Raw genomic sequence first — 19,431 nt, 5'->3', positions numbered from 1 at the left:
AACATGGGGTTTTGGGTAACATGGGGTTTTGGGTAACGTGGGGTTTTGGGTAACGTGGGGTTTTGGGTAACATGGGGTTTTGGGTAACATGGGGTTTTGGGTAACATGGGGTTTTGGTAACATGGGGTTCTGGGTAACATGGGGTTTTGGGTAACATGGGGTTCTGGGTAACATGGGGTTCTGGGTAACATGGGGTTTTGGGTAACGTGGGGTTTTGGGTAACGTGGGGTTTTGGGTAACATGGGGTTTTGTGTAACGTGGGGTTTTGGGTAACAGGGAGTTTTGGGTAACATGAGGTTTGGGGTAACATGGGGTTTTGGTAACATGGAGTTCTGGGTAACAAGGGGTTTTGGTAACATGGGGTTCTGGGTAACATGGGGTTCTGGGTAACATGAGGTTTTGGGTAACATGGGGTTTTGGGTAACATGGGGTTTTGGGTAACATGGGGTTTTGGTAACATGGAGTTCTGGGTAACATGGGGTTCCGGGTAACATGGGGTTTTAATTATTTGAAGAGAGTAGCTCAATTACATCTGACTTGTGTTCCAGAATGTTTTGCTTTTTGCTTTTGTCTTCATGTCTTTATCTTATTTAGTGTCTCTTAGATTCTTTATCTTATTTAGTGTCTCTTAGATTCTTTATCTTATTTAGTGTCTCTTAGATTCTTTATCTTATTTAGTGTCTCTTAGATTCTTTATCTTGAAGTGTTTCCAATATTCATCCAGGTATTATTATGGTCATCTTTTCCTCAATTCGTTTTGGTTTGTTGTTGTTTACTTCATGATGATTATTGATTATGATGTAGATTATTGTTATGATGTTGTTGATGGTATATAGAGATAATGATGTTATTGATAATAAATGTTATGATATTGATTAGGATGTAGATTATTGTTATGATGTTGTTAGTAGTATATAGATGATGTTATTGATTATAAATGTTATGATATTGATTATGATGTAGATTATTGTTATGATGTTAGTAGTATATAGATAATGATGTTATTGATTATAAATGTTATGATATTGATTATGATGTAGATTATTGTTATGATGTTGTTAGTAGTATATAGATAATGATGCTATTGATTATAAATGTTATGATATTGATTATTGATTATGAAGTAGATTATTGTCATGATGTTGCTCTCTAAACTGTCATGTAATCAACTGAATGCTTTTAATAAAATTACAGGCTGTCAGTCTTGTGTGATTCCCCTCTTGGACAGACTACAACATACAGTATGAATTAACTGAGATCAGTCTTGTGTGATTCCCCTCTTGGACAGACTACAACATACAGTATGAATTAACTGAGATCAGTCTGTGTGATTCCCCTCTTGGACAGACTACAACATACAGTATGAATTAACTGAGATCAGTCTGTGTGATTCCCCCTCCTGAGTATACAGAGGCATGAAACTTAGTGTCTTGACATGTTACAATAAATCCACATGAACTTCATTAAAGTGTAAATGTCTGAAGTACTGTACTTAATTTATTTGATCGTTTACATCAGTTGCCTTTAAGCATTTTACAACATACAGTATGAATTAACTGAGATCAGTCTGTGTGAAACCCTCATAGCAAAGTCCGTAAGTGTGTGTGTGTGTCTGTGTGTGTGTTCAGAACTCTGGTTGTATTAAAACATGATCTTACTAGGTAGTGTCCACTCCAGTACATGTGTAGTGTAGGATGTGTGTCTGTGTACTCCAGTACATGTGTAGTGTAGAATGTGTGTCTGTGTACTCCAGTACATGTGTAGTGTAGGATGTGTGTCTGTGTACTCCAGTACATGTGTAGTGTAGGATGTGTGTGTGTACTCCAGTACATGTGTAGTGTAGGATGTGTGTCTGTGTACTCCAGTACATGTGTAGTGTAGGATGTGTGTCTGTGTACTCCAGTACATGTGTAGTGTAGGATGTGTGTCTGTACTACAGTACATGTGTAGTGTAGGATATGTGTCTGTGTACTCCAGTACATGTGTAGTGTAGGATGTGTGTCTGTGTACTCCAGTACATGTGTAGTGTAGGATGTGTGTCTGTGTACTCCAGTACATGTGTAGTGTAGGATGTGTGTCTGTGTACTCCAGTACATGTGTAGTGTAGGATGTGTGCCTGTGTACTCCAGTACATGTGTAGTGTAGGATGTGTGTCTGTGTACTCCAGTACATGTGTAGTGTAGGATGTGTGTCTGTGTACTCCAGTACATGTGTAGTGTAGGATGTGAGGCTGTGTACTCCAGTACATGTGTAGTGTAGGATGTGTGTCTGTGTACTCCAGTACATGTGGAGTGTAGGATGTGTGTCTGTGTACTCCAGTACATGTGTAGTGTAGGATGTGTGTCTGTGTACTCCAGTACATGTGTAGTATAGGATGTGTGTCTGTGTACTCCAGTACATGTGTAGTATAGGATGTGTGTCTGTGTACTCCAGTACATGTGTAGTGTAGGATGTGTGTCTGTGTACTCCAGTACATGTGTAGTGTAGGATGTGTGTCTGTGTACTCCAGTACATGTGTAGTGTAGGATGTGTGTTGGTGCCTAAAGGGACTCTGTATTTAACACACTTCAACCAGACGACTGTAGAAGCTTCTGTTTTATTGAAGAACAACCGTTGTCTCCATTGAACACAATGTTGTGGTCCAGGTAGTTGTTTTATGATTGACTGAAAGAGGGGGACTTTCAGAGCATTTCTTGATTGGTCAAATGTTGGTTGGCTGAATGTTGAGTCTAGTTGGTTGGTCGTTGGCTGAATGTCAGTTTTGTTGAACATAGATCCTTGTTGATAGCCTGAGAGAGGAGAGAGAGGAGACAGAGAGAGAGAGACAGAGACAGAGAGAGAGAGAGAGAGAGTTATTTGCTGTACATACCATCCTAAGACACGACCAAGTCTCTGGCCAAAGTAGTGTACTATGTAGGGAATAGGCATCCATTTGGGACGCACACCAGCTAAAGTACATCACCAAGCAGCATCTACCTCTGGTACCAAACATCTACATGTAACAGTGTAGTAGGGTTACTCATCACCAAGCAGCATCTACCTCTGGTACCCAACATCTACATGTAACAGTTAGTGTAGTAGGGTTACTCATCAACAAGCAGTATCTACCTCTGGTACCAAACATCTACATGTAACAGTGTAGTAGGGTTTCTCATCACCAAGCAGCATCTACCTCTGGTACCAAACATCTACATGTAACAGTGTAGTAGGGTTACTCATCACCAAGCAGTATCTACCTCTGGTACCCAACATCTACATGTAACAGTGTAGTAGGGTTACTCATCACCAAGCAGTATCTACCTCTGGTACCACACATCTACATGTAACAGTGTAGTAGGGTTACTCATCACCAAGCAGTATCTACCTCTGGTACCCAACATCTACATGTAACAGTTAGTGTAGTAGGGTTTCTCATCACCAAGCAGTATCTACCTCTGGTACCAAACATCTACATGTAACAGTTAGTGTAGTAGGGTTACTCATCACCAAGCAGTATCTACCTCTGGTACCCAACATCTACATGTAACAGTTAGTGTAGTAGGGTTACTCATCACCAAGCAGTATCTACCTCTGGTACCCAACATCTACATGTAACAGTTAGTGTAGTAGGGTTACTCATCACCAAGCAGTATCTACCTCTGGTACCAAACATCTACATGTAACAGTGTAGTAGGGTTACTCATCACCAAGCAGTATCTACCTCTGGTACCAAACATCTACATGTAACAGTGTAGTAGGGTTACTCATCACCAAGCAGTATCTACCTCTGGTACCACACATCTACATGTAACAGTGTAGTAGGGTTACTCATCACCAAGCAGTATCTACCTCTGGTACCCAACATCTACATGTAACAGTTAGTGTAGTAGGGTTTCTCATCACCAAGCAGTATCTACCTCTGGTACCCAACATCTACATGTAACAGTTAGTGTAGTAGGGTTTCTCATCACCAAGCAGTATCTACCTCTGGTACCCAACATCTACATGTAACAGTTAGTGTAGTAGGGTTTCTCATCACCAAGCAGTATCTACCTCTGGTACCCAACATCTACATGTAACAGTTAGTGTAGTAGGGTTACTCATCACCAAGCAGTATCTACCTCTGGTACCAAACATCTACATGTAACAGTGTAGTAGGTTTTCTCATCACCAAGCAGTATCTACCTCTGGTACCAAACATCTACATGTAACAGTTAGTGTAGTAGGGTTACTCATCACCAAGCAGTATCTACCTCTGGTACCCAACATCTACATGTAACAGTTAGTGTAGTAGGGTTTCTCATCACCAAGCAGTATCTACCTCTGGTACCAAACATCTACATGTAACAGTGTAGTAGGGTTACTCATCACCAAGCAGTATCTACCTCTGGTACCAAACATCTACATGTAACAGTGTAGTAGGGTTACTCATCACCAAGCAGTATCTACCTCTGGTACCCAACATCTACATGTAACAGTGTAGTAGGGTTTCTCATCACCAAGCAGTATCTACCTCTGGTACCCAACATCTACATGTAACAGTTAGTGTAGTAGGGTTTCTCATCACCAAGCAGTATCTACCTCTGGTACCCAACATCTACATGTAACAGTGTAGTAGGGTTACTCATCACCAAGCAGTATCTACCTCTGGTACCAAACATCTACATGTAACAGTGTAGTGTAGTAGGGTTACTCATCACCAAGCAGTATCTACCTCTGGTACCAAACATCTACATGTAACAGTGTAGTGTAGTAGGGTTACTCATCACCAAGCAGTATCTACCTCTGGTACCAAACGTCTACATGTAACAGTTAGTGTAGTAGGGTTTCTCATCACCAAGCAGTACCTACCTCTGGTACCAAACGTCTACATGTAACAGTTAGTGTAGTAGGGTTTCTCATCATGCTGAAACACAAAGCACAGAAAACATCTTAGTTCATGAGATACATAGATACACACATATAGATAGACAGACAGACATACACATAGACAGATAGACAGACAGACCTTCCTTCTGCACCCCACCCCACCCCACCCCACCTCCCTCCCTCTCTCCTTCCCCACCCTCCCCCTCCCTGTCTTCATACCTCAGCATGTTGTCCTGGGGTCAGCTGTCTCTGACACTGTTGATACTATCTTTCTCTCCCCCCTCACTCAACCATCCCTTCCCTCTCTCCCCTCCCCTTCTCTCACTGACTCACTCTCTCTCCCCCTTCCCTTCCCTCTCTCCCCTCTCCCTCCTACGTCTCCCTCCTCTGCTATACTCCCCTCCCTCTCAGCTCCCGTTCCTCCCTCCCCCTTCTCTCCCTCCCTCTCTCTCCATACCTCAGCATGTTGTCCCGGGGTCAACTGTCTCTGACACTGTTGACACTTCAGACACAGAGGGTGGTAGTCCCGCCCCAATGACCTCTTCTTCTCACCTGGACCAATGGGGAGAGAGGATACCAAGGGTTAGAGGTCAAATGTCTGTCACGGACCAATCTGGTTAGAGGATACTCAAATTGTGAAATGCTGAATACAACAGGTGTGGACCTCACAGTGAAATGCTGAATACAACAGGTGTAGACCTCACAGTGAAATGCTGAATACAACAGGTGTAGACCTTACAGTGAAATGCTGAATACAACAGGTGTAGACCTCACAGTGAAATGCTGAATACAACAGGTGTTGACCTTACAGTGAAATGCTGAATACAACAGGTGTGGACCTCACAGTGAAATGCTGAATACAACAGGTGTAGACCTTACAGTGAAATGCTGAATACAACAGGTGTAGACCTTACAGTGAAATGCTGAATACAACAGGTGTGGACCTCACAGTGAAATGCTGAATACAACAGGTGTGGACCTCACAGTGAAATGCTGAATACAACAGGTGTAGACCTCACAGTGAAATGCTGAATACAACAGGTGTGGACCTTACAGTGAAATCCTGAATACAACAGGTGTAGACCTCACAGTGAAATGCTGAATACAATAGGTGTAGACCTCACAGTGAAATGCTGAATACAACAGGTGTGGACCTTACAGTGAAATGCTTACTTACAAGCTCTTAACCAACATTGCTTTAAGAAGTTTTAAGAAAAAATGTGTTCAGTAAACATATATATTTTTTCAGTAATAAATAATTAAACAGCAGCAGTAAAATAACAATAGCGAGGCTATATTGGGGTTCCGTTGCAGAGTCAATGTGAGGAGGCAGCGGTTAATCCAGGTAATGGAGGTAATATGTAGGTAGAGTTAAAGTGACTATGTATAGATAGTAAACAGAGAGTAGCAGCAGTGTACAAGAGGGGTCTGGTGGTCATTTGATTAGATGTTCAGGAGTCTGATGGTTTGGGGGTAGAAGCTGATAAGGAGCCTTTTGATCAGATGTTCAGGAGTCTGATGGTTTGGGGGTAGAAGCTGATAAGGAGCCTTTTGATCAGATGTTCAGGAGTCTGATGGTTTGGGGGTAGAAGCTGATAAGGAGCCTTTTGATCAGATGTTCAGGAGTCTGATGGTTTGGGGGTAGAAGCTGATAAGGAGCCTTTTGATCAGATGTTCAGGAGTCTGATGGTTTGGGGGTAGAAGCTGATAAGGAGCCTTTTGATCAGATGTTCAGGAGTCTGATGGTTTGGGGGTAGAAGCTGATAAGGAGCCTTTTGATCAGATGTTCAGGAGTCTGATGGTTTGGGGGTAGAAGCTGATAAGGAGACTTTTGATTAGATGTTCAGGAGTCTGATGGTTTGGGGGTAGAAGCTGATAAGGAGCCTTTTGATCAGATGTTCAGGAGTCTGATGGTTTGGGGGTAGAAGCTGATAAGGAGCCTTTTGATCAGATGTTCAGGAGTCTGATGGTTTGGGGGTAGAAGCTGATAAGGAGACTTTTGATTAGATGTTCAGGAGTCTGATGGTTTGGGGGTAGAAGCTGATAAGGAGCCTTTTGATCAGATGTTCAGGAGTCTGATGGTTTGGGGGTAGAAGCTGATAAGGAGCCTTTTGATCAGATGTTCAGGAGTCTGATGGTTTGGGGGTAGAAGCTGATAAGGAGACTTTTGATTAGATGTTCAGGAGTCTGATGGTTTGGGGGTAGAAGCTGATAAGGAGCCTTTTGGTCCTAGATTTGGTGATCCAGTACCACTTGCCGTGCGGTAGAAGAGAGAACAGTATAGGACTGGGGTGACTGGTGTCTTTTACAATCTGTAGGGCCTTCCTCTGACACCGCCTGGTATAGAGGTCCTGGATGGCAGGAAGCTTGGCCCCGGTGATGTACTGGGCCGTACGCACTACCCTCTGTAGTGTCTTGAAGTCGGAGGCTGAGCAGTTGCCATACCAGGCAATGATGCAACCAGTCGTGATGCTCTCGATGGTGCAGCTGTAGAAGCTTTTGAGGTTCTAAGGACCAATGCCAAATCTTTTCAGTCTCCTTTTGTCGTGCCTTCTTCACGACTGTCTTGGTGTGCTTGGACCATGTTAGTTTGTTGGTGACGTGGACACCAAGGAACTTGAAGCTCTCAACCTGCTCCACCACAGCCCCGTCAATGAGAATGGGGGCGTTCTTGGTCCTCCTTTTCCTGTAGTCCACGGTCATCTCCTTTGTTTTTATCACGTTGAGGGAGAGGTTGTTGTCCTGGCACCACACGGCCAGGTCTCTGACCTCCTCCCTATAGGCTGTCTCATCGCTGACGGTGATCAGGTCTACCACTGTTGTGTCATCGGCAAACTTGATGATGGTGTTGGAGTCGGTCCTGGCCGTGCAGTCATGGGTGAACAGGGAGTACAGGAGGGGTCTGAGGACGATCCCCTGACGGGCCCCCGTGTTGAGGATCAGCATGGCGGATGTGTTGTTACCTACCCTTACCACCTGGGGGCGGCCCGTCAGGAAGTCCAGGATCCAGTTGCAGAGGGAGGTGTTTAGTCCCAGGGTCCTTAGCTTAGTGATGAGCTTTGAGGGCACTATGGTGTTGAACGCTGAGCTGTAGTCAATGAATAACATTCTCACATAGGTGTTCCTTTTGTCCCGGTGGGAAGGGGCAGTGTTGAGTGCAGTAGAGATTGCAGGTCATGGACCAGTGGGGTTGGAAGATACCAAGGGTTAGAGGTCAAATGTCTGTCATGGACCAATGGGGTTAGAGGATACCAAGGATTAGAGGTCAAATGGTGTCTGCCATTCAGAGAGAGATCTGCACGGTGACTAGAGAGTTGCTAAGCTACCGGTAATTTACCAAAGACTTACCAACCTTCTATGGTATCTTTGGGAATTTATACTTGAGTAAAAATGTATTCCTCTATATGGTGTCTGTGTCCATATTGTCCAACAGACTAATTAATGGAAAAGCATCTAATCAACAAGGCCATTATTTTGATGAACTCTATTGACTGATTTAACAACTGACATCAGTTTGGCTCCAACACATTTACAACAAAGACATTTTGAGAGTAAAATAAATACAAGTGTTTAAAAAAACATTCAGAATATTTCATGCTGAAACCCTCATATTCAACACCAATGATATTTACTGAGTTTATGGTTTATATTAAGGTTAAGGATTTACAGCTTTATATTATATATATTTTTAAACAATCTTATTTAATTATTGTATATTTGACATGATAATTACAGACTCATGTGATAAGACCACACAGAGGACCAGAGATAATTACAGACTCATGTGATAAGACCACACAGAGGGCCAGAGATAATTACAGACTCATGTGATGAGGCCACACAGAGGACCAGAGATAATTACAGACTCATGTGATAAGGACACACAGAGGACCAGAGATAATTACAGACTCATGTGATAAGACCACACAGAGGGCCAGAGATAATTACAGACTCATGTGATAAGACCACACAGAGGACCAGAGATAATTACAGACTCGTGTGATAAGGACACACAGAGAGACAGAGATAATTGCAGACTCATGTGATAAGACCACACAGAGGACCAGAGATAATTACAGACTCATGTGATAAGGACACACAGAGAGACAGAGATAATTACAGACTCATGTGATAAGGCCACACAGAGGGCCTGAGATAATTACAGACTCATGTGATAAGGACACACAGAGGGCCAGAGATAATTACAGACTCATGTGATAAGGCCACACAGAGGGCCAGAGATAATTACAGACTCATGTGATAAGGCCACACAGAGGACCAGAGATAATTACAGACTCGTGTAATAAGGCCACACAGAGGACCAGAGATAATTACAGACTCATGTGATAAGGCCACACAGAGGACCAGAGATAATTACAGACTCATGTGATAAGACCACACAAAGGGCCAGAGATAATTACAGACTCATGTGATAAGACCACACAGAGGGCCAGAGATAATTACAGACTCATGTGATAAGACCACACAGAGGGCCAGAGATAATTACAGACTCATGTGATAAGGCCACACAGAGGGCCAGAGATAATTACAGACTCATGTGATAAGGCCACACAGAGGGCCAGAGATAATTACAGACTCATAAGATAAGGACACACAGAGGGCCAGAGATAATTACAGACTCATGTGATAATCTGAAGTACCCAAAAAGGCCACTAGATGTAATTTGATAAAATTCCCCCTAAAATGTAAATGTTACCAAAATTCTGGTAGTTTCCTGGTAAACATAGAAACTTTCCAATAATATACCTTTCATTTGCAACCCTAGTTCCTGTACCGGACACATGCAAATAATGCAAGTCCCTAAAGGAAAGGAAGCCAGGTTAGACTATAGGAACCCACCCTCTGAAGGGAAGGAAGCCAGGTTAGACTATAGGAACTCAGCCTCTTAAGGAAAGGAAGCCAGGTTAGACTATAGGAACCCAGCCTCTGAAGGAAAGGAAGCCAGGTTAGACTATAGGAACCCAGCCAGTGAAGGAAAAGAGACCAGTTTAGGGTGTTGGAACTTATCCCAGGATGAAAAGAAGGCTGGTTAGAAAGGAAAGGACACCAGGTCAGAGTATTGGAGAGGAGCCGGTGTGTTAGAGAACAGTCTGCTTCCTCAGAGAAGACACTTCCTGTTGTCTGTGTATGAGTCATGACAGACTGTTCAGAGCATGGAGACACACACACACACACACACACACACACACAATAGGAAAGGTATAACGATTGAGTTTAGAAAAGATTTGCGAGCGACCGATGCCTCTCAAAAACCTGCCCTAACAATCTAGCAACTATTCCATAATTCTATGGCATCTCTGACCAACGGTGTTACACTGCAAACACACACACACACACACACACACTGCACTCACCAAAGTAGACGGGTTTCCCACAGATGGGACAGTAGCCCACCATGATAGATGATATTCCTGACACTGTTATTTAGCAGACAGGAAGTGTGTACGTAGAGAGAGTGAGATGGAGAAAGTGTGTGTAGAGAGAGAGAATGTGTGTGTGAGAGAGTATGTAGAGAAAAGGTGTGTGTGTCAGAGAGATGTACAGGAAATAGGTTCAACTCTGTGAATGTGGCGTGTTGTGATGACAGAACCAGGATGTGGTGAGAACCTTGTCACAGCAAGACAAAGAAACATCACTTCAAAAGACAATTAGAAGAGAGAGAGAGAGAGAGAGAGAGAGAGAGAGAGAGAGAGAGAGAGAGAGAGAGAGAGACAGAGAGACAGAGAGACAGAGACAGAGAGAGACAGAGAGAGACAGAGACAGAGAGAGACAGAGAGAGAGAGAGAGACAGAGAGAGAGAGAGAGACAGAGAGAGAGAGAGACAGAGAGAGAGAGACAGAGAGAGAGAGAGACAGAGAGAGAGAGAGACAGAGAGAGAGAGAGAGAGACAGAGAGAGAGAGAGACAGAGAGAGAGAGAGAGAGAGAGAGAGACAGAGAGAGAGAGAGACAGAGAGAGACAGAGAGAGAGACAGAGAGAGAGAGAGAGAGAGAGAGAGAGAGAGAGAGAGACAGAGAGAGAGAGAGACAGAGAGAGAGAGAGACAGAGAGAGAGACAGAGAGAGAGAGAGACAGAGAGAGACAGAGAGAGACAGAGAGAGAGAGAGACAGAGAGAGAGAGAGACAGAGAGAGAGAGAGACAGAGAGAGAGAGAGACAGAGAGAGAGAGAGACAGAGAGAGAGAGAGACAGAGAGAGAGAGAGACAGAGAGAGAGAGAGACAGAGAGAGATTATTGACAGACTGGGTTGGTAGGAGACAGGGGAGGAGGGAGAGAGAGGGTGAGGAACATAGTGTGTAAAAGGTGACTAACTTGTCTGTGCAGATGAAGATAGCTGACATTGACAGCACCAGGGCTCAGCCGTCTAGCGTTACCACAGCTCACACTATTCTCTGATCCATTCTGCATGTTTCCACACAGCGGAGTTCCTGCACATTGTGAAAATCAGGATGTGTCACACACTGCAGTCCCACCCAAACAGCTCTTGGCTGTACACCCAGGCTTATCACTAAGTTACACACTGCGGTCCCACCCAAACAGCTCTTGGCTGTACGCCCAGGCTTATCACTAAGTCACACACTGCGGTCCCACCCAAACAGCTCTTGGCTGTACACCCAGGCTTATCACTAAGTCACACACTGCGGTCCCACCCAAACAGCTCTTGGCTGTACACCCAGGCTTATCACTAAGTCACACACTGCGGTCCCACCCAAACAGCTCTTGGCTGTACACCCAGGCTTATCACTAAGTCACACACTGCGGTCCCACCCAAACAGCTCTTGGCTGTACGCCCAGGCTTATCACTAAGTTACACACTGCGGTCCCACCCAAACAGCTCTTGGCTGTACGCCCAGGCTTATCACTAAGTCACACACTGCGGTCCCACCCAAACAGCTCTTGGCTGTACACCCAGGCTTATCACTAAGTTACACACTGCGGTCCCACCCAAACAGCTCTTGGCTGTACACCCAGGCTTATCACTAAGTTACACACTGCGGTCCCACCCAAACAGCTCTTGGCTGTACGCCCAGGCTTATCACTAAGTTACACACTGCGGTCACACCCAAACAGCTCTTGGCTGTACGCCCAGGCTTATCACTAAGTTACACACTGCGGTCCCACCCAAACAGCTCTTGGCTGTACACCCAGGCTTATCACTAAGTTACACAAGACAAGTTTGTATCAGTGAAAAAAACAATAGCATTTAACAGACAATTCTCTAAGTAAAAAAATAGCATCTAATTTCTAATTTACTACCACACCTGTTGAGTTGACTTGGGTAACAGACCTCTAGCTTCTACACCACAGACAGTTAGAGGTGACTTTCACAAGTCAAGCACTGACAATTAGGTAAGATATTACAGGACACACTATGTGTAACTGCTGCTCTGTCAGCAGTTTCATGTGGAGTTTTTCTAATCTCAATGTTTCCTGTAGGTAGGTGGGTTTAACTGGTCTGATTTGCTTAACAGTTTGCCACATAATTGAAGTAAGGAAGTAATGAGTTAGAAGTCATATAGCCAAGCAGTATTTCTCACTCTTCAGTCCTCTCTTCATGACAGTAGACTTGTTTCACTCAGTGGAGCCCCAGTTAGAGACAGATATGATACCTGCAGTGATATTGATGACCCTGTTGTGGAGCACAGGTAGGATGCTGTGCTATACACTTGTGACAGTTACTGAGATATATTTTGATATATTACCATTTTCAGGGCTAGTAAAAGAACATGCAGCTGGAAGCAGACAGTAAAAATCTGTCTCAAAGCAGGACAATGATGTGATCAGCTGTAAATGTACTTTACTGTAGCGTAACTGTCCATCTGGGGACAGGCACTAATGTCAGTTAAGGTGTGATGGTCAGTGTTATTAGAACCTAGGTAAGACCCAAATGCAGACAACATTGGCAGGCAAAGACAGGTCAAGGCAGGCAGGGGTCGATAGTCCAGAGTAAGGGGGCAAAGGTACAGGACGGCAGGCATGCTCAGGGTAGGCAGAGATCGGTAATCCAGAGGAGGGCTGAGGTACAGATCAGCAAGCAGGCTCAGGCAGAGTGGTCAGGCAGGCGGGCTCAGAGTCAGGACAGGCAAGGGTCAAAACCGGGAGGACAAGAAAACAGAGACTGGGAAAAAGCAGGCGCAGACACAAACCACTGGTTGACTTGAACAAACAGTACAAACTGGCTTCAGACAAACATAAAACACAGGCATAAATACACAGGGGATAATGGGGAAGATGGGCTACACCTGGAAGGGGTGGAGATAATCACAAAGACAGGTGAAACAGATCAGGGTGTGACACAATGTTCCCTCTAAACTGCAGATAAATCAGCCAATAGCGAGAAGCACGAGATTGAAATTCACTCCATTTTCTAGAGCAGCTGGTCACCAATCGGTTGATCGCGATCAACTGGTTGATCTTCATGGCATTCCTAGTGGATCGCCAAACATTTCTGTAAAAACCCATGATAAAGCCTTGTGTTCCTATTGTTTGGGGTCTCGGGCTGTTGGCCTGCTTGCTGGACATTTTGTTCATCTCCTCTGCTAGTTAGTGAGTTATTATCCCGGTTGGATGAGTGGATTAACAGGTTAATGTCTAGCCCTGCATGTTTCTTTCAAAAGTCTCATGGAATGTAGGTCTACGTTGAACACCACACATTGGCTGCTACTGTAGGCTGAATGATAGAACAGCTGTTTCCATGTTAAAATGTTATGGGATGTATTTTCTCCATTGTATTTGATGGTAGGTCACTCTGGTAGATCTACATTATGATCAAATAGCCACAGTAGCCTACTTGTCCACTGTTAACTGTAACTTAAAGGGGGTACAGCCTCTGTGTTCACAGTAAACACACCCTGGAAGTTGTACAGAATTTTCACAACATTAAAGTTTGCGTTCAGCAGACCTGAAATCTGCTCAGTGACGGAGAAAGTTATAACATTGGTGATGGTGTCATGCATCTGACTGTTGTATATTCAGTGTGTCAATGATTGATTGTATCTGTCCCTATGGAAATGAATGAGAGTATATATTATATTTAATATTGGTCTCATGTTAGAGAAGGGAGGGGTGTAGATGCTAGAGGTCTGTTACTTGAGTCAAGATCAACAGGCCTGATGCTATATGTCAGGAAGAGAGAGAGAAAGAGAGAGGAGGGGGTGGGGAGGGTGAGATAAAGGGAGGGAGGTGTCAAAAGACAGAGGGCTGACATAGTAACATACAGTCAACTGAATATAGTCAACCAGTAACCTCTTCCACTATTGGCTCAGCTCAGCTTGACCTCTGACCTATGGAACTGAACTATTGAGAAAACAAAAACAGATGAAAACAAATATATTAAATTATATATAATCTCCTCTGCAGAGAGATGTTCACCTTTCCACATTGTGACTTTTGTGGTGAGGTCTTGTTGAGAAATGTCACACCATTTCTCAGTGCTCAATGTCTCAACACTGTTTCTCAAAGGAACCACAACCATTTGTCCTGTTCGTCTCTCACAGTTTAGTTCAGTCTACTGCTAAATAACAGGATATGGAGAAACAGCATTTGGCTGTGAGTCCAGAACCATGAGTCAGTCATGTAGACAACGGGGAAGTGTTCTAGCAGAGGGAGCAAGTCTCATCAGTACATCATGTGACTTTAGGTAAATATATAGATACACTAGATAAACATTATTACAGACTAATTAAATACATAGATACACTAGATAAACATTATTACAGACTAATTAAATACATAGATACACTGGATAAACATTATTACAGACTAATTAAATACATAGATACACTGGATAAACATTATTACAGACTAATTAAATACATAGATACACTAGATAAACATTATTACAGACTAATTAAATACATAGATACACTAGATAAACATTATTACAGACTAATTAAATACAGAGATACACTGGATAAACATTATTACAGACTAATTAAATACAGAGATACACTAGATAAACATTATTACAGACTAATTAAATACAGAGATACACTAGATGAACATTATAACAGACTAATTAAATACAGAGATACACTAGATGAACATTATAACAGACTAATTAAATACAGAGATACACTGGATAAACATTATTACAGACTAATTAAATACAGAGATACACTGGATAAACATTATTACAGACTAATTAAATACATAGATACACTAGATAAACATTATTACAGACTAATTAAATACATAGATACACTGGATAAACATTATTACAGACTAATTAAATACATAGATACACTGGATAAACATTATTAAAGACTAATTAAATACATAGATACACTAGATAAACATTATTACAGACTAATTAAATACATAGATACACTGGATAAACATTATTACAGACTAATTAAATACATAGATACACTAGATAAACATTATTACAGACTAATTAAATACATAGATACACTAAACATAACAGCAATTTTACCACCATAGACCCTCTCAGCCAGCTGGCTCCACTAGGGACCTCTCAGCCAGCCTGCTCCACTAGGGCCCTTTCAGCCACCTGTCTCCACTAGGGCCCTCTCACTCAGCCACCTGTCTCCACTAGGACCCTCTCAGCCAGCCGGCTCCACTAGGACCCTCTCAGCCAGCCGGCTCCACTAGGGCCCTCTCAGTCAACTGTCTCCACTAGGGCCCTCTCAGCCAGCTGGCTCCACTAGAACCCTCTCAGCCACCAGGATCCACTTGGACCCTCTCAGTCAGCTGGCTCCACTAGGGCCCTCTCAGCCATCCGGCTCCACTAGGGCCCTCTCAGTCAGCTGTCTCCACTAGGACCCTCTCAGTCAGCTGTCTCCAAAAGGGCCCACTCAGCCACCTGTCTCCACTAGGGCCCTCTCACTCAGCCGGCTCCACTAGGACCCTCTCAGCCAGCCGGCTCCACTAGGACCCTCTCAGCCAGCCGGCTCCACTAGGACCCTCTCAGCCAGCTGGCTCCACTAGGGCCCTCTCAGTCAACTGTCTCCAATAGGGCCCTCTCAGCCAGCTGGCTCCACTAGGGCCCTCTCAGCCACCAGGATCCACTTGGGCCCTCTCAGCCACCAGGATCCACTTGGGCCCTCTCAGCCATCCGGCTCCACTAGGGCCCTCTCAGCCACCTGTCTCCAAAAGGGCCCTCTCAGTCACCCGGCTCCACTAGGGGCCTCTCAGCCACCTGGCTCCACTAGGGCCCTCTCAGCCACCTGTCTCCAAAAGGGGCCTCTCAGTCACCCGGCTCCACTAGGGGCCTCTCAGCCACCTGGCTCCACTAGGGCCCTCTCACTCAGCCGGCTCCACTATGGCCCTCTCACTCAGCCTGCTCCACTTGGGCCCTCTCAGCCACCTCTCTCCAAAAGGGGCCTCTCAGTCACCCGGCTCCACTAGGGGCCTCTCAGCCAGCCTGCTCCACTAGGGCCCTCTCAGCCACCTGTCTCCACTAGGGCCCTCTCAGTCACCCGGCTCCACTAGGGCCCTCTCAGCCACCTGGCTCCACTAGGGCCCTCTCAGCCACCTGGCTCCACTAGGGCCCTCTCAGCCAGCTGGCTCCACTAGGGCCCTCTCAGCCACCAGGATCCATTTGGACCCTCTCAGTCAGCTGGCTCCAAAAGGGCCCTCTCAGTCACCCGGCTCCACTAGGGCCCTCTCAGCCAGCCGTCTCCACTAGGGCCCTCTCAGTCACCCGGCTCCACTAGGGCCCTCTAAGTCACCTGGCTCCACTAGGGCCCTCTCACTCAGCCTGCTCCACTGGGGCCCTCTCAGCCAGCTTTCTCCACTAGGGCCCTCTCAGTCACCCGGCTCTACTAGGGCCCTCTCAGCCAGCTTTCTCCACTAGGGCCCTCTCACTCAGCCGGCTCCACTAGGGCCCTCTCAGCCACCAGGATCCACTTGGACCCTCTCAGTCAGCTGGCTCCACTCGGGCCCTCTCAGCCATCCGGCTCCACTAGGGCCCTCTCAGCCACCTGTCTCCAAAAGGGCCCTCTCAGTCACCCGGCTCCACTAGGGGCCTCTCAGCCAGCCTGCTCAACTAGGGCCATCTCAGTCACCCGGCTCCACTAGGGCCCTCTCAGTCACCCGGCTCCACTAGGGCCCTCGTAGCCACCTGGCTCCACTAGGGCCCTCTCACTCAGCCTGCTCCACTGGGGCCCTCTCACTCAGCTTTCTCCACTGGGGCCCTCTCACTCAGCTTTCTCCACTAGGGCCCTCTCACTCAGCTTTCTCCACTAGGGCTCTCTCAGCCAGCTTTCTCCACTAGGGCCCTCTCACTCAGCCGGCTCCACAGGGGCCCTCTCAGTCAACTGTCTCCACTTGGACCCTCTCAGCCAGCTGGCTCCACTTGGACCCTCTCAGCCAGCTGGCTCCACTTGGACCCTCTCAGCCAGCTGGCTCCACTAGGGCCCTCTCAGCCACCAGGATCCACTTGGATCCTCTCAGCAGTCCGGCTCCACTAGGGCCCTCTCAGCCACCTGTCTCCAAAAGGGCCCTCTCAGTCACCCGGCTCCACTAGGGGCCTCTCAGCCACCTGTCTCCACTAGGGCCCTCTCACTCAGCCGGCTCCACTAGGGCCCTCTCAGCCAGCTGTCTCCACTTGGACCCTCTCAGCCAGCCTGCTCCACTGAGGCCCTCTCAGCCAGCTTTCTCCACTTGGACCCTGTCAGCCAGCCTGCTCCACTGAGGCCCTCTCAGCCAGCTTTCTCCACTAGGGCCCTCTCAGCCACCAGGATCCACTTGGACCCTCTCAGTCAGCTGGCTCCACTAGGGCCCTCTCAGCCATCCGGCTCCACTAGGGCCCTCTCAGCCACCTGTCTCCAAAAGGGCCCTCTCAGTCACCCGGCTCCACTAGGGCCCTCTCAGCCAGCTTTCTCCACTAGGGCCCTCTCACTCAGCCGGCTCCACTAGGGCCCTCTCAGCCACCAGGATCCACTTGGACCCTCTCAGTCAGCTGGCTCCACTCGGGCCCTCTCAGCCATCCGGCTCCACTAGGGCCCTCTCAGCCACCTGTCTCCAAAAGGGCCCTCTCAGTCACCCGGCTCCACTAGGGGCCTCTCAGCCAGCCTGCTCAACTAGGGCCCTCTCAGTCACCCGGCTCCACTAGGGCCCTCTCAGTCACCCGGCTCCACTAGGGCCCTCGTAGCCACCTGGCTCCACTAGGGCCCTCTCACTCAGCCTGCTCCACTGGGGCCCTCTCACTCAGCTTTCTCCACTGGGGCCCTCTCACTCAGCTTTCTCCACTAGGGCCCTCTCAGTCACTCGGCTCCACTAGGGCTCTCTCAGCCAGCTTTCTCCACTAGGGCCCTCTCAGCCATCCGGCTCCACTAGGGCCCTCTCAGCCACCTGTCTCCAAAAGGGCCCTCTCAGTCACCCGGCTCCACTAGGGGCCTCTCAGCCAGCCTGCTCCACTAGGGCCCTCTCAGCCACCTGTCTCCACTAGGGCCCTCTCAGCCACCTGTCTCCACTAGGGCCCTCTCAGCCACCTGGCTCCACTAGGGCCCTCGTAGCCACCTGGCTCCACTAGGGCCCTCTCACTCAGCCTGCTCCACTGGGGCCCTCTCACTCAGCTTTCTCCACTGGGGCCCTCTCACTCAGCTTTCTCCACTAGGGCCCTCTCAGTCACTCGGCTCCACTAGGGCTCTCTCAGCCAGCTTTCTCCACTAGGGCCCTCTCAGCCATCCGGCTCCACTAGGGCCCTCTCAGCCACCTGTCTCCAAAAGGGCCCTCTCAGTCACCCGGCTCCACTAGGGGCCTCTCAGCCAGCCTGCTCCACTAGGGCCCTCTCAGCCACCTGTCTCCACTAGGGCCCTCTCAGCCACCTGTCTCCACTAGGGCCCTCTCAGCCACCTGTCTCCACTAGGGCCCTCTCAGCCACCTGGCTCCACTAGGGCCCTCTCACTCAGCCGGCTCCACTAAGACCCTCTCACTCAGCCGGCTCCACTAAGACCCTCTCAGCCACCTGGCTCCACTAGGGCCTTCTCAGCCAGCTTTCTCCACTAGGGCCCTCTCAGCCACCTGTCTCCACTAGGGCCCTCTCACTCAGCCGGCTCCACTAGGGCCCTCTCAGCCACCTGGCTCCACTAGGGCCCTCTCACTCAGCCGGCTCCACTAGGGCCCTCTCAGCCAGCTGTCTCCACTTGGACCCTCTCAGCCAGCCTGCTCCACTGAGGCCCTCTCAGCCAGCTTTCTCCACTTGGACCCTCTCAGCCAGCCTGCTCCACTGAGGCCCTCTCAGCCAGCTTTCTCCACTAGGGCCCTCTCAGCCACCAGGATCCACTTGGACCCTCTCAGTCAGCTGGCTCCACTAGGGCCCTCTCAGCCATCCGGCTCCACTAGGGCCCTCTCAGCCACCTGTCTCCAAAAGGGCCCTCTCAGTCACCCGGCTCCACTAGGGCCCTCTCAGCCAGCTTTCTCCACTAGGGCCCTCTCAGTCACCCGGCTCCACTAGGGCCCTCTCAGTCACCCGGCTCCACTAGGGCCCTCGTAGCCACCTGGCTCCACTAGGGCCCTCTCACTCAGCTTTCTCCACTAGGGCCCTCTCAGCCATCCGGCTCCACTAGGGCCCTCTCAGCCACCTGTCTCCAAAAGGGC

The 19,431-nt window shown here is 47.4% G+C and overlaps 1 protein-coding gene across 3 annotated transcripts; it reads right to left on the bottom strand.

The window, feature by feature from the left end:
- Positions 1-2,577: 2,577 nt before the first annotated feature.
- Positions 2,578-18,808, bottom strand: LOC129855927 (cysteine-rich protein 2-like). Of its 3 annotated transcripts, none has more exons than XR_008759572.1 (4): positions 14,085-18,808; positions 11,179-11,294; positions 5,306-5,400; positions 2,578-2,789 (listed from the first exon to the last, which is right to left on the bottom strand). XR_008759572.1 is itself a non-coding variant. In XM_055924041.1 (4 exons), the coding sequence occupies exons 1-3, from the start codon at positions 10,264-10,266 to the stop codon at positions 4,847-4,849; spliced, it is 177 nt and encodes a 58-aa protein (XP_055780016.1). In that variant the 5' UTR covers positions 10,267-11,171; the 3' UTR covers positions 2,578-2,789; positions 4,831-4,846. The 3 variants fall into 3 exon arrangements, 1 of the variants encoding a protein (XP_055780016.1); XM_055924041.1 differs by lacking the exons at positions 11,179-11,294; positions 14,085-18,808 and adding exons at positions 4,831-4,885; positions 10,224-11,171; XR_008759571.1 differs by having other exon boundaries at positions 11,179-18,808.
- Between the last annotated feature and the right edge of the window lie 623 nt (positions 18,809-19,431).

Source organism: Salvelinus fontinalis, chromosome 5 (assembly GCF_029448725.1).
Source record: "Salvelinus fontinalis isolate EN_2023a chromosome 5, ASM2944872v1, whole genome shotgun sequence".
Lineage (NCBI taxonomy): Eukaryota > Metazoa > Chordata > Actinopteri > Salmoniformes > Salmonidae > Salvelinus > Salvelinus fontinalis.
Note: the sequence above shows the minus strand (reverse complement) of the source record. Positions and strands in the feature narration are given on the sequence as shown.